Source organism: Glandiceps talaboti, chromosome 11 (assembly GCF_964340395.1).
Source record: "Glandiceps talaboti chromosome 11, keGlaTala1.1, whole genome shotgun sequence".
In the NCBI taxonomy this organism is placed as follows: Eukaryota; Metazoa; Hemichordata; class Enteropneusta; family Spengelidae; genus Glandiceps; species Glandiceps talaboti.
Window position 1 is genome coordinate 18,213,550 of NC_135559.1, and position 24,980 is coordinate 18,238,529.

The following is a 24,980-nucleotide window of genomic DNA, read 5'->3' on the forward strand; positions in this document are numbered from 1 at the left end:
TGCCTTGCTTTCACTTTGCCGCTCAGAGATGTGTGTGTGTGTGGGGGGGTGGGGGGGTGGGGGGGTGGGTGGGGGGGGGGCTCGAGGGTAGCGCTACATTTTGTATATTTATTTACACCCTAAACTTGTACTATTATTTACTGTTTCCAGGGGTCAGACATGATAGCATTGCTATATTCTGACTACTGTTATCTGATCTGATTGTTTTGCCTCGCATGTATAAATTTTGCGTTTGTGATGTCATTTTTCTTTCTGATCGGGTAATAAAAGATATCGTATCATATTGTATTAAGTCCCACTTGCAGTCAGTATACACACCAGGGCTCAATATTAGAAGTAGTTCAAGGCACCTACAGTACAAAGCATTGTGTGTGTGTGTGTGTGTGTGTGTGTGTGTGTGTGTGTGTGTGTGTGTGTGTGTGTGTGTGTGTGTGTATGCGTGTGTGAGTGCGTGTACATGTATGTAGACTACAGAATTTAGAAGGTTGTACTTGTAGTCTGTTAGACCAGTGAAATCAATAGAAAATCATACCTAAAAACAGTCCCGGTCACTAATTAAGATTCATGCTAATTTGCATATTTAATATTCATGAATAATTTAATGGTACAATCAAAGTACGTGATATACTATCAAAGTAGCCGGCAAAAAAAGTTAAAATCCAGTTTTCTTTCTCTGCATATTTATAACTCTAAACCCAATCTTTGCACATCTATTTTTTTCAATCGAAAATCTAAAAAAAAAGGCAAGACTGCACTACTGTGTAAAGCATCAAAGATAATATGATTTGTTTATTTATTGTTACTTTTAAAAAATACATCGTACAAATAAAAAACAATGGTAAAATTATGATGAACATTTGGTGACAGTTTCAAAATTAAAACACTTGGTTTGCATACTAATTAACTTATGGAATAGTTTTAGACCCATAAAAATAGCTGTGTTGATTGGTGATTTACACCTGTAGTACATGTATATCATAAATGACCTACTTAGCTTGGGTGTCTACATGTACATAGATCTTATACATCCTGTATATACAGTAAATTCATACATGTATGTCTGTGATAATTCTCATTACCCGAAATAGAATATTACCACCTATGTGCGTCATTGAAATAACGATCATTCGTTTTCTTGGTCGACACCATGACTTCCACTCCATATTGCTACATGTATATTTCTATATGGACACATGACAATGATTCAGCCGTCCTGTTCTATTTTGATAGTGTAGCAGGAAGTATAATGTTATTACAGGTACATGTAGATATAAATGCTGCTGTACACGTACTTGAACGTCAAAAATGTTAAAAGTTACTGGAAGCAAATTCCTTGTCAAAGCCCCCATTGGGTGTTAAATAAGTCCAAAATTCAAACCGTTTTGTTCTATATTACTCTAAACAAAAAAAACAAAAAAAACAATTGCACATTGACAATTGGCCAACATTGAAATTAATTATCGTATCCATGTACTGAAATATCTGAAAAGAAAATTAAATACTGCCTGGATCAAATTCCTTGAAAGAACTCGCCGAGGTGTAAATTTTGCTAGCCCAAAGGACAGTTGGCCGTAAAAATGTAATAAAATAATGAAAATAAACTTTGAAAAAAAAATACTAAGCTGCATGCTAACAATGCCATTGTGAAATTCCTTGACAAAACCCACTGAGGTGTGAAGCTTCATGGAAAGGACAAGTTGCTGTACAAAAAAGAAATAATGAAAAATAAATTCAAACAAGATGCATGTGAACAATGAGTTACTGAAATTAATTATCATGTGTATGTCCTTTTAATCAAATTCCTTATAAAAGCCCACTGAGGACTCAGGTGTGAAGTGATACAAAGTCCAAAATTCAAGCCATTATTGTGTAAAAATAAATAACTAAACTGCACACTGACAATGGGTCTGAAATTAATTATCAATATCGTGTATATGTACAGTAAAATTGCCAAAAATATGTCATTTGAATCAAAGTCCTTGTAAAAAGTCTATTCAAAGGTGAAACTTTCCGCAGTTTTTTGTTGGACTCCTATAATGTTTGAAAGGTAATTTAATAGAACAGAAATGCATACTAATTTGTTCGATTTTATGTCACTGAAAGCACTAGTATTAGATTTGTGCCAAAAAATTGTTGTTAGGCCAAACAAAACAAAAATTGTTTGGTTCTGGTTACCCGAGCCCCACCTAGTTTTTCACACCGACCCTAAACTTTTTTTTTATGTATTCAAGAAAAAAATAATGAAATCGTAAAAATTGTGAAATCTCGCAATAAATAGTGGATGCAGAAACTGACATCAACTTAAAAATACAATATAAAGCTGTATTCTGTAATGGCTGTACATCTGATGTGAAGAAACCAATAATACAGTGACCATATGGAAAGCAATGGAAAACAGAACTACCTGAAATGTAGACACTCACATTTGTGTATAAAATGAAAAAAAAAGCTACCTACCACACCTATTTTAAAATTGAGTATAATCGGAACCACACATTTTTTTGTTAGACCTTAGGTCACCTTTGGACAGGATAAAAGGGAAGCGTGGTTAGATCATTTGACTTGTACTCTGTTCTTTTACCTGAACAATAGAGATTATCGTGTGTGACCTTCCATTGTCACAATACAGGTCATCACTTGTGACCTCTGATTGTCATCAGGTCCGTATAATATATTGAAGTTGTGAAATAACAGGATGTATGATGCGAGTTTTATGTAGAGGCCACAAAACATCACAGTAAGTCAGATTACACAATGTACTAACACAGAACAAAGAAGAATTGGTTCATAACTCTCGGTGACATAGTTAGCTGGTAACGTCATATACATTGTATGTAGTCTAGATGCTATTCATTGGGTTTGAACTTGAAGATCTGGGTAAAGAGATCATCTGGTTCAAACCCAACAGATATATACATGTATATCCTCTCGACTATATTATATATCCTCTTGACTGGCAAATTCAGTGTTCTAGAAAATATTTTTTCGAGGTAGAATATATTGCTGGTAATCAACTTCCAAAAGGTGTGGGCTAAATATTAACACTCAAATGTTTGAATACACCAGTTACTATAAGCAACCTGTACTTTGAACTGTTATTCTGTGTATATATTTATATAAATGTAGAGATATTTATCAAATTTAAATTGTATGTTATCACTTGATCATGATATGTTGTAAATGTGCATTAATTGAAAAGAAACTTGTTGAGCCATGGCGCAATTGAAATACGCTCAAAACACCTTGTGTAAGCTCATTAAAAGTGTCCTCTAATGACAAGCCAAATTTTGCTGTTGTGAGTCAAAATGGCATTTCTTGTGAGTCACTACATACCGGGAGTAAGAGATAGGAACACCAAATTTTGGTACATCACTAGAAATTGCATGCATCAGTGGCACGTCAAATTGGCTTAGAGGGCACACTGCTCATTAATCATGATAGCATGGCCATAAATGAAAACTGGTGACATCACAGTGTGACTAATTGTCATTTCACAACTAGAGAAAGGCATTTAAAGCTAGCATTTACAAGCCAAACTTGTTAAAAACAGGGAAAGTCAATCAAGAAATTGGATTTATAATTGGCGTGTGTTGGAACTGTACATGCACAGAGACTTGTATTACATTTCATGGTTTGATAAGAACAGTTTTATGGCCTCTTAGCATTATACACTATAGCTCACATTCATTTGAAGTTCCCCTGGCATTTCATGTACACTGCAAAGAAGCCATAAAACTGTTCCTATCAACTGATGGAAATTTAATACAAGTCTCTGTAGTTCCAACATGCTGACATGCCAAGTGTTGATAATCGTTTATGTACCTTCCCTGTCTGGAGCAGTAGTTCTGCTTGTAAATGCTTGCATGTCACTGGTTGTAACGTAACAACAACTGGTATCATGTTCAAATCCTTTATGTAGTAGCTTGTCAGAGAAATTTAAATGGTTAGTGTCCAATGGATGTTAGCAGTAATCTACATGTAAGATTACCAGTATGGTCTACAGACGTACAAATGTACACATGTACATGTAGCAGTGCCAAAACGATTTCTTAGGCTAACCCAGATATTTATCTGATTCAGGATATTGGCTTGACATGGTCAGATAGCCAAGTCTCTAGGTTAGGTGAGACTATGCACCAACTGTGCTGTATCTCTCCCTACACCTCCCCTTCCAATGACAATGTCAAAATGCTGAAACATTGTATGCTTGGTATAGCAGATATCTGGCTTTACTCACACCTTCCCTCCCCCTAGCTTTTTTTTTAACGGTAGTGCCAAATTGTTTCTCTTTGGTACAGAGTACCAAGTCTGCTGCATGCACTCCTAACCTCCATCCCTACCCCCTCATCAATTAAACTCCTGTAGGACTATTATGATACGACAGCAAAGTTCTCCTTGATGACATGATCACCTAAATATTTGCTGATTAGTCAGTGCATGTCCCTGCCATTTGACTCTAGAAAGTAGTTTCTCACACTGATCCAGATTTGACTATAGTTTAAAATACAATGTTTGTACTTTCAAAATGGTGGCTTAGAATGAAGGCCATTGAAAGCCACTCTGAAGCAGTGTGCCCTCTAGTGGTAGCCAAATTTTGTTGTTGCGAGTCAAAATGATAAAAACTGGCATTTCTAGTGTGTCACCACATACATGTACATGATGTAGTAAGAGATAGGGGAACACAAAATTTTGATGTGTCACTAGAAATTGTGTGTATCAGTGATGCTTCAAATGGCTTAGACTTAGAGGGCGTACTGCCTAGCTCTGAAGCCCTTGTGGTAATTTAACCATGAGAAGGGTTCATCAAATTTTTTGTGTTTTGGGAAGCCTTTCAGACTGAAAATGGAAGGCCTTCTTTGAAGCCATTCGTTTTAGCCTTCAATGGCTAATAGAATGAAGGTCTTCTAAAACTTAGTAAAAGCCTCTCAGAAGCCTTTCTGGTTTTATCCATCAGTAGAGTCTGGTCTAACTAACAATTTTTGTGCTGTGGGAAGACCTTCCAAAGTTTACAAATGGGAGGCCTTCTCATCCATTCATTTTAGCGTTTGATGACTTACATGTAGAAGGAAGGTTTTCGGAAGCCTCTCTGAAGTCCTTCTGCTGTGATATTGAAGTGATAACATGCTAAATTTCATTGTACAACTTGTTCTTATTTTACAGACAGAAGCTGGTACTGCCGGTACTCCAGAGGAAATACCGCCACAAGTGTACCGACCACGTCGCAAGTCTGGATTTTGTACAACATGCCTTGTATGCATTTTGGCATGCTTGATGGTTGCTGGAGGAGTCATTGGGGGAATGTTTTTGTTTCAACACTTCACAAAAGGCAGAGTAAGTTTGAGTGATAACATAAGTTCCAAACTACTTGAAAATACTGTAACCTGTATCGTTATTGCTCAACTAACCGATGCTGGGTATAGCAAGATAAAATATCAGCAACAAGAAGGAAGAAATTATTTAACAACTTTTTTAAAAATCTGCATCAAATTTTCTGTTGTAATCATAAAAGAACATTGTTGATCTATTTTGTAAGTATTTATCCCATATTCATCAAATAAATTCAACTTTTCAACATAATAAACTGGATCCAAAATCTAAAATAAACTGAAAATTGTGATCATCTACTAAACCTGTATTACATCTTTTATAAAATCTTCAATCAGAATGTTTGAACCTTTTGAAATTTTCTTCTGTCTTACTCAATTTCTAAATTATGATCCCTTAAAGTAAATTTTGATAACAATTTACTAAAACTAAAGTCTTTAACAGTAAAGTGCATCTTTGACTTTTCTTTGAGTGAAATATATTTGATGTGTACATTTCCATACTTAATTCCACCAGCAGGTACATGCTTATGCATATGCAAACATGCATGTGCATATATAATTCAGTGAGCATTTTGATGAACTCAGAGACAGACATGATATAAACCAACATACACGCACAGATAAACACAACATGTACACATATGTATGTATGTATGTATGTATGTATGTATGCATGTATGTATGTATGTATGTAATTGTACATGAGTTTACATACATACGTTATGTTCATACGTATGGATGGATGTACATACATACATGTGTACATGCATGCATACATCCGTACGTTCTGTACATTCTTTGACACACAGCTGTCACCATCTTATCACAAAATTCATATCTATTTCTAGTTTTCTGGTCGATGTGGTGTGACTTACCCCAAACAACATGAGATCCACTTTGAGGATGCTGTTGCCATGCCACAGAATGAGTACGAAGATGATGTTGTGGAGTACAGAATGGATGAAGATGTAGAAGTAGATACATCAGAGATGACGGAAACCATAACGGTCCCAGTGTTTGATGACAATAACCCAGCAACCATCTTGCACGACTTTAATAGGGTGAGTCGACTCATATATTCTCAATTTCATTCTGATCACTTTTGTAAAGCAACACATGCATGCATGTTGTGTTGCATTGGTCGCTATGCCAACAAGACATCGATCGACATTCAGTTATTCAAAATTAACTCACCTGACGTATTGAAAGAAAGGAAACCAGTACTTATTATAGAGAAATATCACTGCATCAACAAATTGTACGTTATTTGTAAATTGTGGTTGTGAAAGAAAGAAATTTTCTTAGTGATGCACTGGACATTGAAGCTAACCTTAAAGTTATATAATCAAGAGTCAAGTTTAGAATAGAATGAACAAACAATTAAACAATTTTAACATCTGTGATTTGTGATGGGGAATATACATAGCAAGGCTTGCAAAATGTAAAGAAAAAACTTCAAGACTTCATGACATTAGCCCCATCTACACGTTGGTCGTCCTACCTGAGGTAGGATAGATTTGTGTCTACACGTAGGAAGGTTACAGCGGAGATGTCGCACCTTCCGTCCTGACAGTACATAGGACGAAGTCAGGAGGGTTTCAGGAAACCTCTCAAAGGTGTCCTAAGTCAGGACGGTTTCAGGACAGGTTAAGGACGCGTTTGCGTCTACACAGGCTTCAAACTATCCTGAATCCTACCTCAAGTAGGATTTTTAGTGCCGTGTAGACGGGGCTATTAACTCAGTGCTTGTGCCTTTGTCTTGACAGGAACTGACCGCATACAAGGATCTCCTGGAAGGTCACTGCTATGTCATGAAACTGAATACAACTGCTGTATTGCCGCCCAAAAACTTCATAGACTTACTGCTGAAAATAAGGGTAAGTGTGTCTCTGTAACTATAGTGATTCAAGGAAAAGTCAAGCTTATTTCTTCCCTTGGTACACTTAAATTGATAATTGCTATCAAAATATGATTGTAGGTGATATAAAAGAACCATTGTTACAGTAGTTTGCGTAACTTTAAAATCTTGTGAAGAAGCCCAGCTGCACTTATTAGCCCCCGTCGGACGAAGTCCGAGGCGGGGGCTTTATAAATTGGGTTCTGTCCGTGCGTGTGTGCGTGCGTCCGTGCGTCCGTGCGTGCATGCATGCGTGTGTCCGTCCTCAGCCATATCTCGGACATTCATGGACCGATTCCTTCCAAAATTGGTACATTCATAATTAGATATGAGTTACATATGCACGCTGATTTTCTTTTGGATGCGATGTGGTTTAGCTGAATTACAAACATTTAAAATATTTCACATGTCTGTAACAATAATTTGTAGAGTAAATTGCCCATGTGTATGAACATGGGTTCAGAATTGCAATCATCGAATTCAAATTTAGATTATCGAATTCAAATTCAGATTAGATTCGGATGTTTGTAAGAGTGACTTTTGTTTTTTATATCTGCATCGATAAAAGGTAAGGAGAATTATTATTCTTTATTGTCAATGTGCTTTGGATAATTATTAATCTTTATTGTCAATGCGCTTTGTACCTGTATGAAAACTAGTGCACACTTCATTACATACAATGCATTTCATGCTGTGCCAATCATAATTGTACATTTGTGGTAAATGGTATGTGTGTAAATAAAGCTTTTGAATGAAAGTTGTAAGCGCAAGTATGCATATTTGTTTATCAAAATCATCAAATATGGCCGGAAAACGGTTTATTGTACTTTTTGAGAATTATTTGGTCCCTATCCAATTCGTCTAATATATGAATATGTCTAATAGTGTGAATCCAAATCTGAGAATATTGTGCAAGATCGCCAACGTTATCCAAAAAGAGGCTGATGACGTATGTGCTTTAGATTTCATTCATGAATTGTAGTGCTCGCACAAAATTTCTTCCATTCTCCACGATACAGTAGATTCCGTTGTAAGTTTAACCCTACATTATCAGTGTTCTCCACGAGGGGTTTTTGAGGGGCGCACCGCCCCTCTGTTTGCGTTCAGCGCCCGTTTGTTTTGGTGTGAACGTCTTCAAGAAGAGATTCTATTCAATGCCGTTAAATGAAGGAAGTGAACAGCGACACTGCGTCTATCATCATTTATGAACTTATTTATCGCCTTGATTATAACAATGGTAGCCGAAACAAAAACAGTAAATGTAGTACCGTCGTAAAGTAGAAGACGGTATGTTGGTAGTTTCTATGGCCGGGTATATCAAGCCGGTAATTTCCAAGCCTTCCCGTATATATGGCCGTATACCGTTATACGTAATACAGTACGCATACGATGTACGATGTCACGGCAATTTTCGCATTGTATCGATAAATACGAACAAAATCCTAAAATTTATACATGTTCTTTAGAAATAACTACTCCGGTACGGTTCCATGGTAAAATTTATGTCCTAAATGATCACGTTTGGATGTGAATCGCGATCGTAGTACCACGAGGTAGCTCCAATGTGGCAGCCATGTTTGTTACTGCACATTTGCACTGAACGTATTCGGTTATTCTTAGCCCAAATTCGTCACATTAAAAATGTACGTATTTCCGGCAAATTTGGATGAAAAATCATTTTCCATTCATGAAAATTAAAAGGATATCAAATTTTAGAGAAATGAAGGGAAATGAATTGTTTTCAATTAATTTTTATGAATGACATGCACCAGATTCAGTAATCAAAAATTGGGGTGAACCTTGATGTATACTACCAATAATTGCAAATTTACCAGGGCAAGTCTGTTTTGGTGTTGGAGGACCTGGGTTTGTTTCTATATCACCTCCAAGCAGGAGCAACATCCTGGTGTAATAATTATAATACAAGTAAAGGTGAAGAATACAAGCGCAGCAGAAGGACAATATCTTTGTTAATTTTACATTGATCATGTAGTGCACAGAATAAAAACTTCCTACAGACTGCCTGTATTGTTGGACACACATTCCCATGATTGTTTTATTGCTAATACCTAGTCAGTAATTTGAAATATAAACTAAGACAATTGAACTTTCTATTTCTAGTTCTTTCAAGTGTTTGTATCCTTGGTACACCTTATATTGTAGTGAGTTCTAGGACAAGTTTCTAATAATGTATGTACTGTCCTATCACCTGTCTTTTATTTTATGTATGTACTGTCCTATCACCTGTCTTTTATTTTATGTATGTACTGTCCTATCACATGTGTTTTATTAGATTTTGGTTGTTGTCTTTGCTTTTGTTCTCTTTGTGTTCTCTAGTTCTCTAGTGGTCTATGTTCAGACCAGCAGTTAATTTGGGACGGTGCCCAAATCCTACTTTAACCTCCTCAACTGAAGAGTGTTCTCGGGTTCTGAGAACTTTGTTATTGTATTTATGTCTGTTGTGCAAGGTGTGTGCCTTTGTTGTGTCTGTATGCTTGTAAACCAGTACAGGATCCAACAATTTACTCCTACCACTGATATTGAATTTCATAAAATGGAGAGTGTATTTGAGAGTGCTCTAGAAATTTCATCCCAGTGTATTCTTATAGTGAAAGACTATGGTATGGCATTATTTACTCAAGATGACCGGTTCCACTTGTTCGATCCTCATAGCAGAAATGATCAAGGTTATTCAATGCCTGATGGACATGCAGTTCTTATCATTTTCAAGACAATACATGATCTCTGTACCCATTTAAGACAACTAACATCAACATTGACTGAGGATTCTCTTGCAAGTGTGGCTTTTGAAATTACTCCTACACTAGTCTATACAACAAATAGTCCAAGTGATTCCTTTAACCTTACAGCACATTATGGGATATGTTCATCTGCCATCATAACATGTACAACTGAAGAAAAGTATAAACATAAGATGAAACAAACACTTAAAGTTGATAATAAAAAAAAATTCTCAAAAACAGAAAGATCATGTGCGCGTAAAATTAATGTCGCGAACCCTGATTTAAAGGAAGTACAAATGTATTCAACAGAACAAGACACATTAACACAATATACTAGTGAAACAGCTTCATGTAGCGTCAAAAGCATGCCACAGGTGTGTAAAACAGACCAATTACAAAGAACTGTTTCACAACCTTTGTCATGTGTACTTAAAATTAATGTCACAAAACGTCATTTAAAAAAGGTACAGATATATTCAACAAAACAACAAACATTAACCCACAAAAACACTTGTGAGATAGCTACATATAGAGTCCATAGCATGACACAGGTGTGTAAATCAGACAAATTACAAAGAACTGTTTCACAAACAAGTTATCAGCACAGTGATAATGATTGTAAAATCATTAGTGATTCTGCACCAGTTACACATTATTATCATCCAATTGACAAATCATGGCAATTTGCAAAAGCAATACTGTTTTCTTTGTCCCCACCAAAACACACTTTATTTTTTTTTGGGCTAGGACTTTAAGTCTCAAACATCCACTGCGGGGGCTGTGTCATCTTCGATGGCTTGTTTTTTTCATCATTTCCTGCAAGGGTTTATGGGAAAACCTCTTAGTGATGACATCACCTTTTGATACCAAAATCACTTTGTCTTCACACTTTGTATTTGTTTTTATTTGTCTGTATGTGAGTGTAGGTGAAAGATATCGTTGATACAGGTCAGTGAAATAGCCAGGCAATAGTCATGTACAGTGTTCTCCCCACTATAGAGAAATCGTGGTGTAAAAACCGTCCTTGCCAACTAGGCTGCCATGCTTTGCAGGTTTCTGCTGTGCTGTGTTCTCACCACTATAGAGAAATCACGGTGTAAACACTGTCCTTGCCATCTAGACTGCCATGCTTGGCAGGTTTCTACCGTGCTTCAAAAGTGTTCTACCATCCTTGAGCTTTAGTAATCTTTGAATGACAAAATCATAACAATACTTTCACATCAAGAGAAATGACTTATCTCCAATGTACATGTGTTAAAATAAACCTGTGTGAGTTTGTTCCAATGTTGACATGCATATTATATGATGATCACCATGCAAACCAATATGAAAATTATCATATTATTTATATTTAAACCAGTATGCAAATTAACATGTTATTTATATTCAAATCGATATGCAAATTAACATGTTATTTATATTTAAATCGATATGCAAATTATCATTATTTATATTTAAATCAATATGCAAATTAGCTGTCATCCTTGCAATCTATCCAGGTGAGAACACTGATATGTAAGTTATAAACTTAAATCATATGGAGATTGGTCGTTCGGCTATGCCACATCAATTCTTTGAAACCAACTGCCAAACACTGTCCACTCTGCATCAAGTATTGGGACTTTCAAGTCAAGACTTATAGACAGACCAGCTTATTTGTGACAGTTAACAGTTAGCATCACTTGATGGATACTACGCGATATGTAAATCTCTTAAACATATCGTATCATATACCAAAATAGTAATTGATTCAAGTGTACTAAAGGCAGAAATAAACCTGACTGGACTATGCTGTTAATTGTCTGGAAACTTTGGGGGTTTTTAGCACAACTGAACTTGTTCAGTAGTGCTATAGGGATCGCCCGGCGTCTGTCTGTGTGTGTGTGTGTGTGTGTGTGTGTGTGTGTGTGTGTGTGTGTGTGTGTGTGTGTGTGTGTGTGTGTGTATTACAACTTAAAGTCAAAAACTGCTGAACCGATTGCCATGATATTTGGTGGGTCCATTACCTTGGGTGTCTAGTTGGGAAATTGTTCAAATCAAAATGATCGCATCACAGGTCTGTGATTTGGGTAAAAAAATGTGATTTTTGGTCAAAAAACTTAAACTCAGAAACTACTGGGCAGATTGGTGCGAAATTTTGTGGGAACATTCTGAAGGGGGTGTAAAGTAAGATTTGTTCATGACATGATGATTCCATCAGTGATATGCAAATTAGGTGTCTTTTTGGTTAAAAATGTATAATTCCAAAAGTACTGAGCAGATGGGGCTGAAATTTAATGAGAATGTATCTAGGGATGTATGGATGAAGAGATATTAAGCATACAGTGAGTCCATGAGTGATATGCAAATTAGGTGTAAAAATGTTCATTTTTGGTCAAAAACTTATATCTCAAAAACTATTTGGTCACTGAGTCTGAAACTTGGTGAGATGTTTCTGAAAGTGTTATTCTGCAGATTTTCATCAAAACATTTTGACAAAATTGGCCCTAGCAACCATGACCACGCCCTTAGCAACGACCAAATGGCAGTATATTTTGGTCAAATGACAACATCATCTGGTAGGCAAATGAGTAAACATTCAAAAAATGTATGTAAATACCCTAGCAACCATGACCACGCCCATAGCAACAGCGAAATGGTCGTGTATTTCACAAAGATAACAACAGGGATTAATAGACAATTGAATAAACATTCAAAATATGTATGTAAATTTGCCTAGCAACAAGACCACGCCCATAGCAACAGCCAAATGATCACATATATTGCAAAGATAACAACCAGGATTAATAGACAATTTAATAAACATTCAAAAGATATATGTAAATATGCCTAGCAACAAGACCACGCCCATAGCAACCGCCAAATAATCAAGTATATTGAAAAGATAATATCGGGAATTCATACACAAGTGACCGAAAACATACAAAAATGTATGCAAATATATCTAACAACATGACCACGCCCATAGTAACAGCCAAATGATAGCATGTATCGTAAAGATAGCAACATGGTTGGATAGGCAACTGGGTAGCCATTCAACAAATGGCCACTTATTGTTAGCATGGACTACCATATGGATAAACATTTTTAGAAACTGTACAGTTGTGCTACAACGCCATTGGCGGTATTTTTCCAAATCATGTTTGAAACCCTTGTAACATATATTGTAATCAAACTCTGCTAAAAGTGATGTAATTCGATATAAAAGAAAGAAATTATTAAAATTGAAATAACTGAGTGAAGTGTGGCAGGTTTCCTTCTTCTTCTAACTCACTTCCATGTTAAATATTTTGGGCTTACTTGTCATAAAGACATGCCCATGATGTCATAACTCTACACTTTCACCCTTACTTGTCATAAAGACATGCCCATGATGTCATAACTCTACACTTTCACCCTTACTTGTCATAAAGACATGCCCATGATGTCATAACTCTACACTTTCACCCTTACTTGTCATAAAGACATGCCCATGATGTCATAACTCTACACTTTCACCCTCTTTTTTTTGTAGGATGGATCTTACATTCCCAAAGCCGATGTCATTGTACGATCCATGGTTGTATTAAACCCTGAAGTTGAAGATATTGATCAGTTTGGTCCGTTCATCTCCTATTTATGCTGGGATGTTCCTACTTACCGCTTGATCAGACGAGAGGAGTTCTTTGAAGGTGAGTTGGAAGGTGCACAATTGCTTGCTCTTGTCAAAATGTAGAGATGTGAGATAGGTCTGTATGTATGTATGTGTATGTATATATGTGTATGTATGTATGTATGTATGTATGTATGTGTATGACTTTCAGTTACAGAGTGCGTGAAATCAAGGGATCTACATTACAGTGAAATCAAAGCACAGTTACATACAAACATACAGAGGTACGATAAAGTTATAAAAAATTAGAATCAACACTTAACTTGAAGACAAAATTTCTTTACGTCTCTGAAAAGCCTTATAGATATAACTTGATAGTTTCCTAAGGACAGCATCATCTTTTGAGGCCATCAGACGGTTAAATTTACATAGGTTAGGAAACAGTATGAAATTCTCTGGAATAAATTTCAATCTCAAATCATTATAAAGGAAGCATTCAAACAAAAAATGGTACTCGTCTTCAATCATATTTCTTTTACAAATTTGACAAAATCTAGCCGTACTTTCTATACCCTCATGTCTACCTGTTTCAATAGCTAAAGGCAAACATGCACACCGAAAACATGCCATAATCTGTCGTACTTTAAAATCACAGTTCAAAAATAAATATTTCTCGGGTTCAAGTAAACTCTTAAAATTTACATATGTACGCAATTTAGGTTTAGACTGTATATGAGTCCACCATAATTGTTTCGAAATGTCTTGTGCTCTTGCTACAAATTCGCTAATAAAGATATCCTTATTTCCTACTTCTTGACAAAGCCATACTTGTCCAAACCCATAAGAATATAAAATATTTTTAACAGAGGATACCCAGTTGTGTCTACCCATTAAATCTAAATTATATAACATAAGATACGCTTGACGAGGCAATCGATGGTGAGGTAGCTCGATTAATTTAAGCCAAAAATTAACACAACGTTTAAGTGACCATACGAAAACTGGTACGCGTCCACACTCTCCTACAACTGCCTCGTTAGTCGCACTAGGTGGTAAGCCCATAAAGACCCTACACCATCTACGCTGAAGACGTTCAATAATATCATAACACTTTCCCGATTCAAAAATTGAATTGAATAAGACAGAAAGAAAAGGCATAATAATATCTACAGAGTATTTGTAAAATTCACCAGGTAGTCCATCAAGACCAGGAGCCTTTCCAGATTTCAAACTTTTCAAACTTGCCAATATTTCATTTTCTGTGATCGGAGCATTTAGATCATTGTCAACTTCACCTGGAGTAAATAACGAATTCAAATTCTTTAAGGTATCATCAACTGACTGTAGAAAATCTTTATCACCACGACTTTGAATTTTTTGTAACCTCCTTGCAAATGGGCCGGAGGCCTGGAAATGCAATAAAACTATGATCTATGATCTATGATCTGTATGTGTATGTATGTGTATGTATGTATGTATGTATGTATGTATGTATGTATGTATGTATGTATGTATGTATGTATGTGTATGTATGTGTATGTATGTATGTATGTATGTATGTATACATGTACATACGTACGTATGTATGTGTGTATGTATGTATGTATGTATGTGTGTATGTATGTATGTGTGTATGTATGTATGTATGTATGTATGTATGTATGTATGAATATGTGTGTGTGTGTGTGTGTGTGTGTGTATGTATGTATGTATGTATGTACGTACGTATGCATGTGTGTGTGTATGTATGTAGGTAGGTAGGTAGGTAGGTAGAAATGTATGTATGTATGTAGGTAGGAAGGTACATTTGTAGGTAGGTAGGTAGGTATGTAATATGTATGTAGGTAGGTATGTTTTGTGTATGTGTGTAATGTGTCTCTGTGTATATATTGCTGTGTATAAGTCCAGTGTGATGTCAAGTGTAGGAAAATTAAAATTGCCACTATGATATTAAATGAGGTAAAATGAATATGAATAGCCCTACCCCCGGTAGTCATAATTAAGTCATCATTTTATGAAGAAGTTAATGGCCCAATCCTGCCAATGTCATATTTTACTTCAACGTCAGGATTTTACTAATCCAAGCATTCACTGATCAATAATAACATATGTGTTTTCCCATCTCATTCTCAGATTTGATCTACAAGAGAAGTGCTGAAGACATAGAGAAGAAGACATTGACATGCAAGAAGCAAACAAAGATAGGATTCTTCACTGGCAAGGTTGTCATGGAAGATTTTCTGTGCTGGCAGTAAAACAGACAGATGTTGGTTCTCAGATAACGTTATAATTGTAATTTTTTGAATATGTAAATTTGTTTACTTGGGATTAAAAATTTGCCTTCAACATTCATCACATCTTTCGATGCAACATAACTATCTTACATTTCCTCTTTTTAAAAAAAAATGATTTTCTGTTTACCATATTGAATTTGTCATTTCCTGACAAGGATCAGAAAGAGGTGTACACAACCATAACCAAAAAATAAATCGGAACGATTCTTCTCTAATGTGAGTCAAGTGAAGAGCACAAAAATAGGCTATGCATTTAGGTATATTTTGATAAAACTATTTTTGTACACCTGTACAGAATTTAAACTAAAGCGATTTGTTATGTTTTGATTTTCAACTGTCGGTCATAATGTAGATAATGTCCCGATATGACATACTGTGGTGAAGGTAAACCGGTAGAGTTGGTAAACAGAAGATCAATTTCTCTTGATTTTTAAATACAATCTTACAAACACTACTATCTCTATCTACTTGAAGGCAATTCTAAAGCCCAGTATGTACTTCAGAAATGTTTTTTGCAGCTTGTTATTTTTGTTTTATAATTTTAAATATGACTTTGGGAATACTCATTTACTAAATATGTTGGTTGTATTTGAGATAAAAATATGGATTTAATCATGAAACCCAGAACAGATATCAGTTGCCTTTTAATTTGATTATTTGTGAGCACAGCCATATTGGATTTTCCCATAGTTCATAGTAATGTCAAAGGTCAATGGTTTCCAAGTAGTGTGCAACACAACAATGTTCTTGAAAAACACAAAGATCATTCTGTAGTTTAATGCAAAAGTCATACAGATATGGGGACAGGGTTGGCGAGTTTTTATTTGGATTATTTACAAGACAGTGTTTGACTCTGCATGGAAGTTTGGATAAAATCCATGATGGCTGCTTACTTGTAAAGGCTAGCTTTTTTGTGTAAATGAGGGTATGTATTTTTTGCCATGTGTAATGTGTAGTATTATGCAGATCATAATGATTTCAAAAAATCAAGAAGCAGACGACACCAGTATTCAGGCAAGATGAAAGTATTTGTGTTGTAGCATAACACTTTTTACAGAGAGATTATACAGAAATGTGCAGGGAAGGTAATGTTATACGTGTTCAGTGAGGTGAAGTCCTGGTGTGGAGTGAACAGGCAGACTGAGATAGATGTCTTGATATCAAAGGTTTACTATAGTGAAGATAGTGCAGATGACAACTTCATTCTGCACTGTGCAGAAAAAAAATGAAACAAGTATATAAATAAGTTATCATCTTTAGTGCTTTGTGTGTGATTTTACAACAACCTTCTGATTATGCAACAGTATAATGGTTACAACTCAATTCTTGAATTTCTTATGATATTTGCCGTTTAAAAAAAAACAAAAACATTTTAGTAGTAGCTTTTATATTTCATATTCTTAAAATTCTTGTGATCTTTTATGATGGAAAGTGATTTGCAAGAAGAAAGTTTGCTGTGGTGATATTTTAGTTCTAAAAAGAAATAAAACAGGCATGTTGAGAAAAGTACCCAATAAGTATGATGTCCATATATTCATATGTTACCCGTTGACCTATCCAAATATGGCATGCTTACCATATATGGTAATACAGTAATCACCATATATGGTAATTGTCATTTCCATATATGGTACTGCATGCAAATAACTACCATATATGGAAAATTGCTTGACGTTTATTGTAATGTGACAGAATTAAAGAAACGAAATATTTGTACAAGGAAGGCAGGTTATATGTTGTTAGTAGGATTGTCATTTGCATTTTTTGACAAATTTGTGCAAAATTTTTTATGTATTTTGAGTTAACAGGTTTTAGGAAAGTTCGACAAAGCTGCCTTGTTCCATGATCCTATCATTGAAAATTATGGCACATAAATAGTTGAGGTGGAAACCACAGCAGATAAAAGTAAAAAGAGTTGAATTTTACCAGGCCTGTAAAAAGTTTGTGAAAAGTAAAAAGACAAGTCATTCTTTGCAATTTGATACGGAAATTGTACTTTTGTCATGAAATCGAAACAGGAATTCTTTGAATTGAAATTTTGTGAAAAGAGAAGAAGTTTAAATATTGTAAACAAGACAAGCCTTAACAATAGCTTATTTTTCAAAGTGGTGCATTTCTCAAAGTTGGAAAAAAAATTGAAATGGTGAGAGGTGACAGGGGTATTAACCAGTAGCCATTGTATGTATATACACGTTTGTAGTAGTGCATATTCTGTCAGAAGTAGAACGTGAATTCTTAAAGAAGATCGCAGAACAGGAGGTGTCTTCTTGTGAGTTGTTACTTACAAATATTTTTTTTGAAAATGTTTTGCAATTCTTTAAAGTTTGGAAAGAATTGTAAAAGAAAAAGGAAAAAGTGCCAAAAATTCATTTTCTACTGCTGACAGAAAAGTGCTAATTATTTTTTATTTTTTTTTGGATAATGGAATTTGGAGAGTTGAACTAAGGTTTCAAAATGGTTAGTTAACATTTTACAAAATATATATATAGAGAAAATATAAACGGGATAAAGTCTGTAACTTTTTGTCTTTCTTTGTATAGTATGAAAAACAGTTTAAGTTGATTGTCACGAGATAATTATATCGAGAAATTAGTGATGTTGAAATATTAGCACAGGTAGAACTATATTCTTGGAGTGGTTTTTATTGCTCGACAGTTCTCATTTATTTGTCTCTCATACTTGCCTGGCTACCACCTGTCATGGAACATGCACAATTGTATTGATGAAGCTTTCAATCAGTACTTTCATGATGTTAATCAGGATTGTGTTAATAGATAAAAAAAGAAAATATGTGAGTGCAACAAAAGTGAAATGTTTACAATGAAGCATCTTTTTGTTTAGTCTGAAGTTTTGTCACATGGATATTTCAATAATCACCCGCAATACACATTCGTAGTGTGCAGTTACAAGTGTACACACAACAACAAATCTCTCAGTCTGGATTTTGTACATTTTTTTTGTTTGACAAACGCACAATTTGATTTTAAGACCTTAATCACAGCAAGTTCTGGGTGTTCACTTTCATCAAAAATTTATAGACCAGGTCTGGGCACTCACGTGCGTGTATTTTTGCATATAACCTTTACACTTTTGAGACAGCTTATACATTCAACACCATATTGCAAAGGGTTTCATAACAAATTAAAAGTTAAAAACATTATTTTTCTGAAAATACTTGTAAATACAGAAAGTTACAGACGATATCCTTCCAATTCTTTGTGTCTTTATTATCATCACTAGAACTATGGTAGATAAGTATTGCTACTAATGTACAGATCAGTTAATGTACAAAAAATCTCAATTTGTAGAGAATGTCAAATATATCTGCTAGTACAACCATGTTGTGTTTGTTTATATATCTTTATCCTTGTTTGCTTTTTTGCTCTAACATATTTAACATGGTAAAATAGTGAGACTTGCAAGGATTCCTATCTCATTGATGCTTCTACAAATTTATGACTGCAAGTTGTTGGAACAGCTAGATATTTAACCCCTCTCCTGACAAAGAGCCCGAGAACATTTTCTTAACACCTCAGGTTTAATTACTCATCGATGTGCAAGCCCCTTCCCAATATCATTTTCTTCCAATGACAAAACTCTTCAGCTTTTAAAAGGCCAGATCATGTCCATGTATTGAATGCAATCACACAGCATCACTAGTAGTGCGCCCTCTATCAGCTTTAGAAGTGAAGGTATGTGGTGGCGCTGTCACACTGGGTTTATGCTTGTACAATCATGACTATATTTGATCTGATGCAAAGCTCAGGTGTCCATATCACTATGACATTGTTATCAGATTAGAAGTTGCTACAACAGGTAACAATGTCAGGTGATGTACAGGCAGGTTAATACCCAAATTGTTCATGTCTTGTATTTTAATACAGCTGACAAGTTCAGTAAAAAATTATTTTTGGTACACAGAACTTCCTTGGAGACCTTCTTACACTACAATCTATGGCAATGGGAAGGTAGTGGTGGTGGTGGAGAAAGAACAGGGAGGGGGAGGGGGTATTAGATTCGTTTATCAAACAAAATCCCCTAGCTTAATCATCACAAATGAATAATCAAATGAATTACGCTACAAAGTGCAAGTATACATATTTCTTACTTTATTGTCTTAAAAATACACATAGTTAATAAACTAAAAAGTTACATCAGTATTAATATTGTCCAAATACCAGCACCATTTCAGCATTTTGCATTATAATAAAAATATGTTGTGTGTGATTTCAATCGTTCAATTCAGTGTCAGCTGGGTAAATGTCTTCAAATTCACATTAAAAAATCAGTTCTGGCCACACATCTTCATTCAAAACAAAGTTGTAAGTTCAGTTCTTAGGCTTACAACAAAACGTACGAGGTCAGCTAAACTAATTGTTGAAATTTTAGCATTCTGCGAACTATAATATCCATTGCTCTGATGTTTGTTACTCACAGAATATACAAGCACCTGTGTGAAGTAAATGTATATTTGCAGGTATAATTCTCACATTCAGTGCCTGCATGTTTTTCAAACTGAACTTACAGGGCCACAGGCCTCTGCAGCAATGTTACAAAACTGCAAGGAAGTCGTGGTGGATTTCAACTGTAGTATATAATATCAGAGTGCATACATGCTCAGATTGTGAGAACAGGAGTTATTATACATGTACAATATATGCGACTAGTAATGTACAATTTATTTTGTTTAGCATTTTATGCAGTCTGAAAATAACTGAACATTGTTTTCTTTTGGTTATTGTTTGGTTGTTATTTTTCTGTAGCATTGATTGGTTTTATCTGTGATACTGGTACAGACACACACTGATGAAATGCGATGTCGATTGGCAAATCATCAACAATACTCCACTCATCAGTGGCCGGATCATAGCATTCAATTTCTCTGACTGGCACGTCTTCAGGAATCTGACTGACATTGAACCCTCCTGTGACGTAGAGTTTTCCATTACACACCACAGCACTACTAGACTGTCGACTTTTATTTAAGTCTGCTACCCTGCACCATGTATCTGTAGTCGGATTGTATCGCAATACTTTCTTTGTAGACTGCAGATGCTCACAGCAATCTGTCCCAATCACGTAGATAAGTCCGTTCAGTAGAGCTGCAGTAACGCTTGTACACTTGTCTGGTATAGGATTGCACAGCTTCCACTGATTTGTGTTGGGATCATAGCACTGCACCAAGGTAGTTCCTTGTGCATACAAGTCCCCACATATCTTGCCACCGATGACATAAACTTTACCCTCTGCAGCTACAACACAACCAGATTTCACTGGCGATATCATGTCTTCTTTAGGGTCCAATAGATTTGTTTCCTGGTCATAACGATGGAACTTTCCGCTGTCTCCACAAATGTAGAGGTCATTGTCAAGATTTACCATCATCTGTCCACAAAGTGGGGTGAGCAGATACTTTGACAGAACATCCCATGTCCCTTTCTTTGGAGTGTACGATAGGAACTTCCCTGTTCTTAAACCAACGATAACTTTATCACCGACTTGACAAGCAGTGCTGAATTCTGTAGCTGCAACATTACCAGGCTCAGATTTAAGTCCATAAAACTCATTCGTGATGGGATCGTAACACTTGACGGCATCATTCTTGGATTTCCCTTGTGATCTTATCCAGGCTTTCCCAAAACAAAGAAATACTTCATAATTGGAACTCTGGCTGATTTTTCTATCGTTAGTGGTGTTTGTCATAGATGAAGGTTGCCAGGATGGATACACAGATTTCACAATTTCGTGTCTATGGATTTGCGGTTGGCTGATATCGTTGAGTTCATAAATTCCTCTTCTTTCCAATATATCTGACAGTTCTTTAGTATTTCTCTTTCTGCATTCAATGTCAGCATTGAGCCATCTTGTCACAGCACCAATGAGATGAGTTCCTCGCAGGAAAACTAATTCTTTGTCGTTCAAAATATCTTTCAGCTGTTCAAGGGGCAGTTGAATAAATTCAGGACCAGAACTTACATCTGTGAAGTTCTTCAGAATAAAATTTCTGGCAACTTGTGTGAGTGTTTGGCAAGTATAAACGGACATCAGTGCAAGAAGGTAAATACCTATACAGTTGCCTGGTTCTAACTCTCCTTGTAGGAATGAAGCACATGCTTCCATCAAAGTCTCTATCTGGAATAGTCCAGCTGCTTGTATCAGTACTAAAGCATTACCTCTGGTGATTCTGACACGACCAGTGTAAATGAATCGTAGAATCCTTTCCATTGTATCAGGTTCAATCGCGTTTATCACCACGACTTTCTGAAAACTTTCTCTCATTCCTCCTGTGAACATTGCTCTGAAATAAGGACTGCTTGCCACCAACACAATGCGGTGACATTTGAACTTTTGACCTTTGACATCCAACACAACGTCTGTAAATAAACCATTCTCCCACAAGTCATAGAAACCGCTGACCAGTTTCTGGGTGTAGACCATGTCACTGAAATCAAGACAAAATCTGTCCAGTTTGTCTTCACATCCAAGCGCATGACTTTCCTCAACATCAGTTTTCCCATTCATGTTGATTAGCATTGTCTATTGTGTATGGAACCTAGAAATAAATGAACACATTTATAGTGGTTTAGTGTTAATATGAAGGCGTCAAGTAGAAAGACAATCCTGACAAGATAATTTAGATACCACCAGTACTGTAAATATCTGTAAATATGCTTTGATGAGTACAATCGACTTAGGAGTAAAGTATTTTATATCTGGGGAAGGGGCTGAAGGAAGGATTTTGGAGAAAATATTATTACAGACCACAAGAAAAAAAGTGGCAATGGCATTGTAGCACAACTTTACAGTTTTTAAAACTATTTATCCACATGCTAATCCATGCTAGGTATAGGTGTTTGTGTTATCTTTGCAATATACATGATCATTTGGCTGTTGCTATGGGCGTGGTCTTGTTGCTAGGCATATTTGCATACACTTTTTGAATGTTCACTTGTCGAAAAATCTGTTATCTTTGTGAAATACACAATCGTTTTGTTGCTATGGGCGTGGTCATGTTGCTAGGGACATTTGCATACATTTTTTGAATGTTTACTCACTTGCGTACCAGATGTTATTTTAGAAAAATATACTGGCATTTGGTTGTTGCTAAGGGCATGGTCATGGTTGCTAGGGACAGCTGTGTCAAAATGTTTTGAACAAAATCTGCAGAATAACACTGCTTAGAAACATCTCACCAAATTTCAGTCTCATTGACCAAGTACTTTTTGAGATATACCAAAATTCACATTTTATACCTAATTTGCATATTGCTGATGAGATCATTATATGCTTAATATTTCTTATTAACACACTCCTAAATGCACCCCTCTTAAATTTAAGCCCAATCTGCTCAATAGAATTGGAATTAAAGATTTTTGACCAAAAAGACACACTTTTAGACATAATTTGCATATCAATGTTGTACCCCTATACTTGGCAAAAGAAACATTGCTTTCTACTTGGTTTTGAAAAACAAAATTGTGTCCAAATCCTCCACCCCACCCCCCACCCCCCCAACCAACCCAAAATCAAATGGTTTACCCCAAAATTGAGAAAGTATGGGGAAAATGAGACAGCCCAGTTGAGAACTGGCAAAGAGGAACGTCAATATTTTGAAAAAATGAACCATGGTTCTGTACACCAACCCTGTCAAAATTGGCAAAAGTAGCAACGCACTGCTGACATCTCACTTGTGTTTTGCAGTGTGAGCTTGTCTATTGGAGTTTGCCCAGCAGGAATTGTATAGCATTTGTTTAGCAATTAAACGACGGAATCACAAAAGCTCAAAAACAAGAAAAAATAGTGCCAATGGCATTGTAGCACAACTGTATTTGGCTATTGCTACTGACATGGTCTTGTTGCTAGGCATATTTGCATACATTTTGGAATCTTGATTAACTTGTCTACCTTTCCCACTTTTCATCCTTGCAATACAAACCATCATTTAGGCATATTTACATACATTCTTTTAGTCTTTATTCACTTGCCTAACTGTCTCTGTTGTTATCCTTGTAATATGCATTATCTCATCACTGTTGCTAAGGGCGTGGTCATGGTTGCTAGGGCCAATTGTGTATTGTTTTCAACAATAACTGCAGAATAATGCCTCCAGAAACATCCCCACCAAGTTTCAATCCATTCACCATGCAGTTCCAATTGATATAAGATTTAGACCGAAAATTGAGGTTTTTATACCTAATTTGCATATCACCGATGGGATCATCATGTCATGAACAATTCTTAATCCAAACATCTCTAAAAACGTTCCAACCAAATTTCAGATCGATCTACTAAGTAGTTTTGATGTTTGAGTTATTGACCAAATATCAAATGTATAAAACCAACATTATCACATTTTCACCAAATCACCGGCACACTGGTGGCAAGATCATTTTGATTTGAACAATTTCCCAACTCGACTCCCAAAGGTAATATACCCACCAAATATCACGGCAATCGGTCCAGCGGGTTTTGATTAACTTGTTTACACACACACACACACACACACACACACACACACACACACACACACACACTACTGTACCCAAAATCAAAACCAACCCTACAATTACTGCTGCTACAGACCATGCAATAACCATGCAGCTACAATAAATGTAGCGTTTGTTGTGATTCGATGTAGCTGCAAATAATTGTAGCGTTGGTTTTGATTTTGAGGGCTTTTTAGGGGTGGACCATTTGATATCCGGGGGGGGGCTTGGAAGATTTCGGGAAAATCTTCCAGGGCTTCTAGGGGGAGACCCCTAGACCCCCCCCCCATACACACACTCACACAAGAGGTGGACATATCCAAGTCTCAAAGCTCTTCCCTCTACAGCTTACTGTCAAGATGCTATGAAACTTTATTCACAGTGGTCAGTGACTTTTTGTCAGCCAATGAAAAAAAACACTGACCACCCCCTATCCCCCCACCCCCCACCCCCCACCCCACCCCCCCAGGCTGGAGAAACTGACCGGACTGTCTGAATGTTTGAGCTCACCAATCAAGTTTCCGATTTGTATTTTCAGTGTGTCATCATACCATGGCATAAAAACTGTCAATGATGTTTACTTAATTGAAAATCAAACATGTATTGAAATATGTAGTTTTATAAATATAATATGTGTGTG

The 24,980-nt window shown here is 36.0% G+C and overlaps 2 protein-coding genes across 2 annotated transcripts in view; one reads left to right on the plus strand and one right to left on the minus strand.

Annotated features, from left to right (window-relative positions):
* Positions 1–18,251, plus strand: part of LOC144441944 (integral membrane protein 2B-like) — a 29,248-nt gene extending 10,997 nt beyond the window's left edge. Inside the window, exons 2-6 of the mRNA XM_078131211.1 lie at positions 5,161–5,331; positions 6,176–6,388; positions 7,094–7,204; positions 13,483–13,639; positions 15,694–18,251. Of these exons, the coding sequence (XP_077987337.1) occupies positions 5,161–5,331; positions 6,176–6,388; positions 7,094–7,204; positions 13,483–13,639; positions 15,694–15,815 (774 nt within the window). The 3' untranslated portion in view covers positions 15,816–18,251. The remainder of the gene's footprint in view (positions 1–5,160; positions 5,332–6,175; positions 6,389–7,093; positions 7,205–13,482; positions 13,640–15,693) is intronic.
* Positions 18,252–19,988: 1,737 nt separating this feature from the next.
* On the minus strand, positions 19,989–22,376 carry LOC144442094 (kelch-like protein 24). Its single transcript, XM_078131364.1, has one exon. It carries the CDS (start codon positions 22,374–22,376, stop codon positions 20,604–20,606), a length of 1,773 nt encoding a protein of 590 aa, XP_077987490.1. The 3' UTR covers positions 19,989–20,603.
* Between the last annotated feature and the right edge of the window lie 2,604 nt (positions 22,377–24,980).

Bases quoted from the DNA above. Each gene is read 5' to 3' on its own strand.
- LOC144442094 (XM_078131364.1), bottom strand. From the start codon at position 22,376: ATGAATGGGAAAACTGATGTTGAGGAAAGTCATGCGCTTGGATGTGAA.